This window comes from Myotis nattereri, assembly GCF_964212035.1.
Source record: "Myotis nattereri genome assembly, chromosome: 5".
NCBI lineage: Eukaryota > Metazoa > Chordata > Mammalia > Chiroptera > Vespertilionidae > Myotis > Myotis nattereri.
This window is the reverse complement of record NC_138080.1, coordinates 19,566,963-19,577,732: the sequence shown is the minus strand read 5'-3', so window position 1 is coordinate 19,577,732 and position 10,770 is coordinate 19,566,963. Positions and strand designations below refer to the sequence as shown.

The 10,770-nt window shown below is 52.5% G+C and overlaps 1 protein-coding gene across 1 annotated transcript; it reads right to left on the bottom strand.

Moving 5' to 3' along the window:
- Positions 1-4,956: 4,956 nt before the first annotated feature.
- On the bottom strand, positions 4,957-8,295 carry LOC308520021 (bone marrow stromal antigen 2-like; the record flags this gene model as incomplete). The annotated part of the gene is made up of 5 exons (XM_081092445.1): positions 4,957-5,138; positions 5,338-5,507; positions 5,775-5,919; positions 6,185-6,242; positions 8,002-8,295. The coding sequence occupies 4 exons, from the start codon at positions 8,293-8,295 to the stop codon at positions 5,357-5,359; spliced, it is 648 nt and encodes a 215-aa protein (XP_080948571.1). The 3' UTR covers positions 4,957-5,138; positions 5,338-5,356.
- Between the last annotated feature and the right edge of the window lie 2,475 nt (positions 8,296-10,770).

The window sequence follows — 10,770 nt, the reverse complement described above, 5'->3', positions numbered from 1 at the left end:
GGGCGGCATAGCCTTTTGACAATCAACGTTGGCGTTCTCATATGCCAGTTGCAACAAGAGAATATCTACAGCCTCACTATGACTGATCTGCGGCAGAATGGGTTGGATAAGGCGATTTCCAAGGTCAACATAAGATTCCTGGGGTCCATTGACAAAGGAGCCTTGCTGAATTCCGCCTTCTGGAATATACTCCAGACCACTGTGCACAGAGAGAGGCTTGGGTCAATACTTGAGGGTGCAGGTTCAATTGCTGTTGTACATGAACATATGGTCCCTGCCCCTGCAGCATTGGGTCCATAACGTGACCAGAACCCGCTAGATTGTTTTGGTCAGCCTGCTGTTCACAGATCTCATCATATCCCGCTCTCCATAATAGATATTGACTGGCGTCTAAAGTCCTTTTAGCCAAAATCTGCCAGTCCCCTGGCGTCCTGTGGTCATTTTCAGACTAGGCTTTAAGATCCTTTTGTAAACGGACTGTGAGCCCATGTTCTCTAACACTTTTCCTTATTTCTTTAAAGGTATTGAAGGGGAGCGGTTCATGCATCCAGTTACCTTGCTGATCTTGCATCACTGGGCAGCCAAAAGCTCTCCTTGTAGCATAGCTAGCCTGCCACCTGATCCCATAACCGAAGACCTATTGATGAGCCTTCCCACATCAGAGGCGAGAGTCTGGGGCCTTAGGTATTTTTTTTTTTAATTTTGTTTTTTTTTAGAATATATTTTATTGATCTTTTTACAGAAAGGAAGGGAGAGGGAGATGGATAGTGAGTTAGAAACATCGATGAGAAACATCGATTCAGCTGCCTCTTGCACGCCCCCTACTGGGGATGTGCTCGCAACCCAGGTACATGCCCTTGACCAGAATCGAACCTGGGACCCTTGAGTCCGCAGGCCGACGCTCTATCCGCTGAGCCAAACCAGCTAGGGCGGGCCTTAGGTATTACAGGCTCTACAGGCTCTACTTCAGGAGGAGGAGGGTGGTAAATCCTCCTGGCATTCTGTAGGCTTTTTAAAAAATATATATATATATATATTTTTTTTTTTCCAAAATATATTTTATTGATTTTTTACAGAGAGGAAGGGAGAGAGATAGAGAGTTAGAAACATCGATGAGAGAGAAACATCGATCAGCTGCCTCCTGCAAATCTCCCACTTGGTATGTGCCCACAACCCAGGTACATGCCCTTGACCGGAATCGAACCCGGGACCCTTGAGTCAGCAGGCCGACGCTCTATCCACTGAGCCAAACCGGTTTCGGCAAATATATATATATTTTTATTGATTTTTTACAGAGAGGAAGGTTGAGGGATAGAGAGTTAGAAACATCAATGAGAGAGAAACATCCATCAGCAGCCTCCTGCACAGCTCTTACTGGGGATGTGCCACAACCAAGGTACATGCCCTTGACTGGAATCGAACCTGGGACCTTTCAGTCCGCAGGCTGGTGCTCAATCCACTGAGCCAAACAGGTTAGGGCAAGGCTTTTGATCCTCAATATGAAGTGGGCACAGTGCAGCTCCAACAGAGCGCATTTAATTAAAGATGACAAAGGCACTTGTTTTCCCTGGGCCCGATTTCTCTTTAAATTCCTACCTTCTTGTTCCTAGAGATCAAGGTCTAATGTTCCAGCATCAGGGAACCCAGGATTATAAGTTATGACAGTCTGCAAAAGGCCCTTTAATTGTTTCTTGGTAACTGAGGCACCATTCACCTTTCACAACTGTTTAAGTACTGTTATATATTGTTGTTGTTTTACGGGAAAACTTCTATCCTGTTGTAAAAATCTTAGCTGAAAAACAAACTCTGTAACTTGAAAATCCCTGGTGAGCTCCAATGACTTACTGTGCAGTTACTTTCATTTCATTCCTCTTCCATTTCGAGGTTTCCGCCATGTCTCCTAGCATTATTTGGTTGTCACATGGGGCACCACCTTGCATGGGGTGACCAGCAGACCCTGAGCGTCAGATGAATGATAACTCTGACACAATGTTTGCTGTGAAAGAGAGGGCTAAGGGACTGCCTGGCTAAAGGAACCAGACAGCCTCAATTGCCTGCCTCTTCAGAATTTTATTGTCACAGTACATTGAGATAAAGTTTATAATTTAGATACAATCAGTAGGTAAGTAATCTTGGGAGGACACATGTGTTTGCAGTGTCCTTTAAGCAAGGACACCTAAAGATTAAGCATAAAGAGAGAAACCAAGATGGTGGCATAGGTAAACACTAGAAATTGCTGCCTCCCACAACAACTTCAAAAATACAATGAAAAGACAAAACGGATATCATACAGAACTACAGGAAGACTGGCTGAGTGGAAATCCTACAACTAGAAGGAAAGTGAAAAGCACACTGAGACTCAGAGGAGCTGCGGAGGTGGAGTGCAGAGGTATGGAGGCTCGCGCGCGCATGGAAAGGGGCTGGCACCTGAGGACGAGGCTGTCTTTTTGAATCGGGAGGTAGTCACAAGTTCCCGACTGCTCTGAACTCCAGTCCGGGAAGTCTCTGGGGACCCAGGACTCATACAGAGAGAAACTGGACTGTCTGGCAGCAGGCAGAACTTGTAACTTGAGGGCAGATTTCCCTCAGAGGTGCTTGCAGCAATTACCAGGACACTGAGACTCGGGGCCCCTTAGGGCAGGGCTGAGGATCAGCCATAGCTGCTTGCTCCACCCTGTTGATTCCCTGAGACCCCGCCCCACCTAGGCTGCAGCAGAGGCTTTTGCATATGAATTCCCTGGCCCTTTGCAATCTGAAAATTACCTAACAAATTGCAGCTGGGCCAGACAGGCCCAGAACTTCCAAGAGAAGACCCAAGGCCCCACAGCAGCTTGCATTGCTTCACAGCTGGGCCTCATCTGGGCACCTCCAAACCCCAAACAAAGAAGAGGAATCTGCAGGTCTCTTCGTAGCTCCTGCTGGGTAGCCTCAGGCAGAGGCTAAATTAGCACCTCCTTAGAGATCCAAGAGCCAGTGTACCCAGTGGTCAGAGTGGGACCATCCAGATTACAACTCCTCAGATCCATAAGGGACACACTCAGGGGGCAGACTCAGTGAGCACCAAAGCCTCACTGAAGCAAGTCTTGCCCCAGAAGGGTGTCTTCAGCACAGAAGTTCTCTCACTGCAGACACAGCTGATTCTCACAGCCAGTTGGCCTGGAGGTCAATTCCTCTCAGTGATAACTACAACAATCAAGGCTTAACTTCAACAAGACTGTGCACAAAGCCCACAAAGGGGTGCACCAAGAGTGTCCACCTCAGGTAATTGGGGAGGCTGAGCCACTGGGCCCTATAGGACACCTAGCACAGAAAGCCACTCTATCAACACGGGGAAGCAGCCAAAATGCGGAGACAGAGAAACAGGTCAAAAATGACAGAAATGGAGGAAAGCAAATGACTGGATATAGAGTTCAAATCCACGGTTATAAGGTTTTTCAAGAATTTTCTGGAAACCGCCAATAAATTTAGTGAGACCCTGGAGGATATGAAAAAGGCCAGGGGAGCCTATGGCAGGGATGGTGTTTGGGGGTCCCTGGGTGGACAGCAGGAGCCATAGAGGGGGATCTATTGACCACCTCATCTGGGAACTGCAGGACCTGAGGACAATGAAGAATCTAGGGCAGACACAGGGGTCCTGACCCCAGTGCCATGCTCAGGAAGTTTCATGGACAATAGTCGGGATTAGAGGAGAAGTTGGAGGAAGTAAGATAAGAGAGAGGAAGTAATTAGGGGGCAGGTGAGGATCCAGGAGAGCGGATGAAGGGTCTCTAAGGATGCTGGCCCTCCATTTTGGAGAAGCAGACTCTCTGGAGATGGGCTCTGCAGGATGAGTAAGAATTTGGGAGATAGAGGAGGGAGGCACATTGTGACAAATGCCTGGCCTGGGTGTGTCTGCAGATGCAGGTGTGAATCCCAGCCACGCACTTTCTGCCTGTATGTTTTTAATTGATTTTTCTTTTTTCTTTTTTTAAATATATTTTATTGATTTTTTAGAGAAGAAGGGAGAGAGATAGAGAGTTAGAAACATCAATGAGAGGGAAACATCGATCAGCGGCCTCCTAAACATCTCCCACCGGGGATGTGCCCGCAACCCAGGTACATGCCCTTGACCAGAGTAGAACCCGGGACCTCTCAGTCCGCAGGCCGATGCTCTATCCACTGAGCCAAACCGGTTTCGGCTGATTTTTCTTTTTATTGATTGATTGATTTCAGAGAGAGAGGGAGAGAGGGAAACATCATTTTGTTTTCTCACTTATTCATGCTCTCACAGATTGACCCTTGTCTGTGCCCTTACTGAGGGTTGAACCGTGACCTTGGCACACCGGGAGGACACTCCCATCAACTGAGCTACCCAGCCAGGGCTGAACTGATTTTTAGAGAGAGAGGAGGGAAGAGGGAAGGGAGAGGGAAACAGAGAAACATCTGTGTGAGAGCAAAACATGCATTGGCTGAATCCTGCATGCCCCTACCCGGGAAGGAGCCTGCCACCCGGGCCTGTGCCTTGACCAGGAAATGAGCTGGCAGCCTTTTGGTGCTTGGGAAGATGCACAACCCACTAAGCCACACCCACCGGGGCCAGCCCTGCACTTTCCATGGGAGGGGACGGGGAATCAGACAAGATGTCCTCCTCCTCACAGCCTCTGTTTCCATGGGCCAACTTTGATGCTTCCCCACCTCTAAGGCTGCCCCATGAACCACCCCCTGCCACCTGGCCCCCGGCCTCCCCCTCACCGTCCTCTACCCACAGCCATGTTGCCCCTCAGAACTGCCAGGTCAGGGAAACCCAGAGGGAAACAGGCGAGTCCAGGTGGTAGCCTGAGACAACAAGGTGGAGTCAGACAAAACTTGTCCCAACCCCTCCTTGAGCCTCACCCACTCCTGCCTGGACCCTCCCTCTGAAACTGACACAGATGGGCCTGGGTGCCTGTCATCCTTGAGTCAATTATTAAGCAGAGACAGGGTTGAATCCTGTGAAAGTTTATTAGGATGGATTGCCGGCCGAATGGGAGCAAGCAGCTCTGGGACCAGGCTGTTATCTTTCCAAGAGGACAGGAAACTCAGAAAAGGAGCCTGGACTGCATTCTGAGGTTAATCCCCGTGTCCCTGGGCGTGCACCTCTCAGCCAGATTAGAATGTGCCTAATCGGAAGGGAACAGTCAGTCAACAGACAGGATGAATAGGAGAACATAGCTGGTCCCCACTGTTCTATTTCTGCCCCACAGCTCCTCACTGCAATTCCTCTCTCTCCAGCGCCCAGCCCCCTCCCCGCAGGCAGGCCACCACCCCAGACCCTGACTGTCCCTAACTCCTCCCATCCCTCTCCAGCCCCCTCCTCACCTGCAGGCTTCCTGGGACCTCAGGCCAGCAGAGCCAGGAGGCTCAGGGGCAGGAGCACGGCGGCCATGGAGAGACGGAGGGTGATCCCGGAGTTGGGAGGTCCCTTGCCGTTGGTGGGGCCCTTGGCGTTGGTGGGGCCCTTGCTGAAGACCAAGGCCTCATTCTCTTTCCTGAGGGGGAGATGGGGACACCTCAGGAGGCTGCCAGGTCTGGCTGCACTGGTGCTGGGCTCGAAGCCCCTCAAAATCTCTCTCCTTCCCCACCAGGTCACTGGGCAGGGGAGTGGCCGGTGGCCACCCAGAGTTGGGTGACTGGAGGGACAAGGCTGGGACTCCAACTCTGTCCCCAGGGCAATGGGAATTTTCCAGCAAAGGGGATCCTAGGTCTTGGGGTTGGAAGGAGGAAGGGGCGTGGCGGGGGTGGGTGGGTGTCCTGACCTTAGTTGCTCCAGCTCCGCGGATTTCTCCTGCAGCTCCGCGGATTTCTCCTGCAGCTCCGCAGATTTCTTCTGCAGCTCCGCGGATTTCTTCTGCAGCTCCGAGTATTCATTTTGCAGGGACTGATTCAATGTCTTGATCTCCTCTAAGGAGGGACAGAGAGTGAGTGTCAGCACCATAGCCACGCCCCTCAACTGGCCCCACCCCCAGAAGGACCCTGCCTCTAGCCCGCCTGCATTTGAGCCAGTGCACCTTGGAAGTCTGGCTTGCCCTCCCCTTCCACTTCCATTGGCTTTGGTCCTGTCCTTCTCGCTGGACCCCAATCCTGAGGCCCTCCCCTCCCTCCTCTTCAATACCTGACCGGCTCCTGCAAACTCCCTGACTGCAACCGGGGCCTGTGCTCTCCTCACCTTGAAGCTTCTGTAGGGAGAGCTCCTTTTGCTTTTCCAGGGAAATCTTCAGGGTCTCCTGGGATGCCCGGGAAGAGTAAGGGTGTTGCAAACTGGGGTTCTTGTCCCTGGTGGGGTTGGCTACTGTCCCTGGTCCCTGACCCCCTCTCCAGGCCCTGGAGTCAGAGGGGCTCAGACCCAAACCCCTTCAGGGTTCCTTCCAAACCTCTCTGAACCTGTCCCCCACCCTGAAGAAGAGCCACAGACTCCCACCCTCCCAGGATGTGACCTTCAAAGTTCGAGTTTCAATTCCCCCCTCCCTAGGAATTTGGAGGCTCTCTTGGCCCAAAGCCTAGGAGAAATGTCTAGATCCCCTGGACTATTGCCCAAGAAGAGTTAGACATCTCCTCAAATCCAGAACATAGTGGGATTTCTGTACCCAAGTTAGATGTCCAGTGGGACTTTCAAGGACCCCCCACATCAAGACCCCAGTTAAAATGCTGCCTCTCATGGATGCAGTGGAAGTATCAAGAACCCCTGCCTTGCCCCGGCCACGTAGCTCAGTTGGTTAGATCATCATCCCAATATGTTGAGGTTGTGGGTTCAATCCCTGGTCAGTGCACATGCTAAGAATTAACCAATGAATGCATCCATAAGTGGAACAACAAATCAATGTTCATCTCACTTTCTCCCTTCTTATCTCCCTCAAATCTATAATAATAAAAGCCTAGTGACCATCGAAACCAAAAGGACTACAAAAAAGCCTGCATGGGGTGACTAGGCCACCAAGGGGGATAGTGAGGGGCAACCAAACGACTGAGCAGCAGGGTGCATGGGGTGACCAGGTCTGCAGGGGGGCAGTTGGGGGTGACCCGGTGGCAGGGGCAGGGCAGTGAGGGATGACCAGGCCGGCGGAGGGGGACAGTGAGGGGTGACCAGGCTGGAAGGGGGGGGGGGCGGCAGTTGGAGGTGACCAGGCAGGCAGAGGGAGAAGTTGGGGGCAACCAAGCTGGCAGCAGGGACAGTAAGGGGCAACCAGGCCAGCAGGGAGGGGCAGTTAGGGGCAACCAGGTTGGCGGGGAGTGGGGGGCAGTTGTGGGTGACCAGGCCAGCAGGGGTGGCACTTAGGAGAGATGAGGCAGGCAGGCAGGTGAGCATTTAGAATCCACTAGTCCAGGATTATGAGAAAGATGTCTGACTGCTGGTTTAGGCCCGATCCCCAGGACATCCCCCAAGAGGTCCCGGTTTGGAGAGGGTGCAGGCTGGGTTGAAGGGACCCTCCCCTCCCCCCACGCCATGCTCAAATTTCATGCACTGGGCCTCTAGTCAATAAATAAATACTAAATAAATAAATAAAAAAAGATCGCTGCCTTCTTCAGAGTCTGGTGGGCTCCCCATCCCAACCCCCAGAGGGGATTTCTGCTTCCCTAAGACTGTGCCCAGGGGAAGTTCCCAGCTGCCCTAGACCAATGTCCTGGAGTTTGCAGATTCATCCACATGCTACTGGGGATACTGAGGCCCCTTATTGGGTGCTCTGGGGTCCCACACTGGCACCCCAGAGGGAGTTTAGAGCTCCCCAAAACCCTGGTGGGGAAATTCAGGCTCCCCATGCAGGGGCCTAGGGGCTGATTCAAGGTCTATCTTAATCTCAACCTTACTGTCCCTGCTGCCAGCTTGGTTGCCCCCAACTGCCCCCTCTACCAGCCTGGTCACCTCCAACTGCCGCGCCCTCCACCCCCCGCCAGCCTGGTTGCCCCTCACTGCCCCCTCTCCCCAGTCACCCAGACCCTGGGGGCCCCCCAAGCACAGGGCCCTCTCTAGGAGGGGCAGTGACTTACCACAGTCCGGTTGCAAGTGGCAGCTTGGGCCTCAGTCCCCCGTAAGACTTCCTGGGCCTGGGTCAGCTCCTGCTCCAGGAGGTGGGTGATGTTTCTACATTCCTGCTCAGCCGGGAGGCCATCCTTGCAAGCTGGGCTATTGGCCTTGGCAGCCAAAACGCCTACTGCCACAGACAGACCGACCACCAGTAGGCCCAGCAGGATACCCACCCACACTGGCAGCTTGCGGTCCCCCAGGTTCTCTGGGAACTCATCCGTGGGCAGTCGGGAATACCAGCAAGAAGCGGGTGCCATTCAGAGGGATGCAGGGAAGCTTGGGAGGGAGTCAGGAAAGGAAGCTGGAACTTTCTACGCGCTAGAACTGCCCCCTTATTAGCATGGGATCTATGCCAACCAATGAAAAGTTCCAAAACGGGGCATCTGCAGGAAGAGGACAGTTTAGCTTTCACTTCCATTTCCCAGAAATGAGGTGTGTTGTTGCTTCCAAATTATGGGCTTGGCCCTTCTGGACTGGGTGTCCATGAGCTCCTGTGGGAGAGGACACCCCATCGTAAGTCCCTGCCCTTCTCCTGTGTTCCTGAAGGTGACAGCTGCAGTGACAGAAAGCCTAGGACATGCCAGGCTCCTGTTCCTGTGGACTGTGACCTGAGAGGCAGAGCATCATTGGCCCAGTCCCCAGCTGGGGAAACTGAGGCTGGGAGGTGAGTGGTGGACTGGGAGTGGACAGGGTCGGGGTCTCCCCCAAGAGGCTGGCTTTGGTGTCACTGTCCGTAGTGACCCAGCAGGAGCTCCCGTAGCATCCCTGCTGCTGTCTCAGAGGGGACCCTGGGGGCCATGGAGGGTGTCGGAGGAGGAATATCCTTCTGCCTCGACCGCTTAAAGCAATGATTCTCAACCTGTGGGTCGCGACCCTTTGGGGGTCGAACGACCCTTTCACAGGGGTCGCCTAAGATCATCGGAAAACACATATATAATTACATATTTTTTTGTGATTAATCACTATGCTTTAATTATGTTCAATTTGTAACAATGAAATTGGGCGGTCACCACAACATGAGGGACTTAATTAAAGGGTCTCGGCATTAGGAAGGTTGAGAACCACTGGCTTAAAGCCACTTCACAGCCACAGGACCAGGATGGGATGGTCTTGCTGAAGAGCCACCAAGGAGCTTGTGCATCCCATGAGCAGGAGCCTCTCCCCCAGATCAGGAGCCCAGGTGCAAGGACGCAGCCCTGGGTGAGAGGACCAGAGGGGGATAGAGAGATAGAAACATTGATGAGAGAGAAACATTGATTGGTGCTTCCAGCACGCCCACTGGGGATGGAGCCCGCAACAGGGGCACATGCCCCTGACAGAAAACGATCCAGGGACCCTTCAGTCCACAGGCCTACGTTCTATCCTCTGAGCCAAACCGGCTAGGGCTCTAAATAAACTTTTGGCCAAAACCGGTTTGGCTCGGTGGATAGAGCGTCGGCCTGCGGACTGAGAGGTCCCAGGTTCGATTCCGGTCAAGGGCATGTACCTGGGTTGCGGGCACATCCCCAGTAGGAGATGTGCAGGAGGCAGCTGATCGATGATTCTCTCTCATCGATGTTTCTAACTCTCTATCACTCTCCCTTCCTCTCTGTAAAAAATCAATAAAATATATAAAAATAAAAAAAAATAAAAAAAAATAAACTTTTGATTGTATTTTGAAAAACAAACACACACAAGAATCTCAAGTTTTTATCTCTCCAACACCAGAGAACATGTCAGGCAATGATACCCTACAAAGTCCAGCTCTGCAAGCATATCCAGCCCCTGTGTTGGTGAATCCCCCCTCCTGTTAGAGTGATCACACCAGTGCTGAGGGGAAAGGCCCGCTGGGAACCAGGCAGTCTACACCCCTGTGAGGAGTGGTGGCTGTCACACAGTATAAATTACCCAGCGTGGAGGGCATGAGCACAGAGGAGGAACTCTCTGAGAACTGTGGAGGGGGAGCGAATGCCCTGCCCAGAGTGCTTTCCATGGCCTGGGGTGGCTTGTGTCTGGTAAGTGGGCGCATGGACCCTCCCACGCTCCAACTTCCCTCCCTCCTGCGGGAGACAGTGAGGCCATCAGTCAGCGGACTGTGAGAGCTGGGAGCCTGGCCAGGTCCTCAGGGAAGAAGACAGCTTGCAGTGTTGGTCTTACACAGGCCCGGGGCGCCCCTCCCCTGCATGGCCTGTGCTTCCGTTTGCTGTCCTCTGTGAGCCTGGTGTGGGGAAAGTCTGGATGGCAGCAAAACAACAGCACAGGCCGGCCACCCCCAGTGCACCCCTCTGCCACCTGATGGGACTTAGCGGTTCAACTTGCAAGTCCTCATAAACCCATGTTTTTCACAGCCAGTCCTCCGGGTTTTTTCTTTGGGAATCCAAGAGCAATACGCTGAGGTTGTCTGGGACCTCAGCACTTTTAAAAAATATACATATATTATTTATTTTTTACAGAGAGGAAGGGAGAGAGACAGAGAGTTAGAAATATCGATCAGCTGCCTCCTGCACACCTCCTACTGGGGATGTGCCCGCAACTAAGGCACATGCCCTTGACAGGAATCAAACCTGGGTCCCTTCAGTCTGCAGGCCGACGATCTATCCACTGAGCCAAACTGGTTAGGGCCTCAGCTCTTTTTGTAAAAAAAGCCAGTTGGCTCATGGCAGATGCCTATGGACTAAGAAGAATTGAACAAGGTGGTGTCTCCCCACCCCCTCCATTCTTTGTGGCTCTGTGAACACTGCCACCATCTTAGA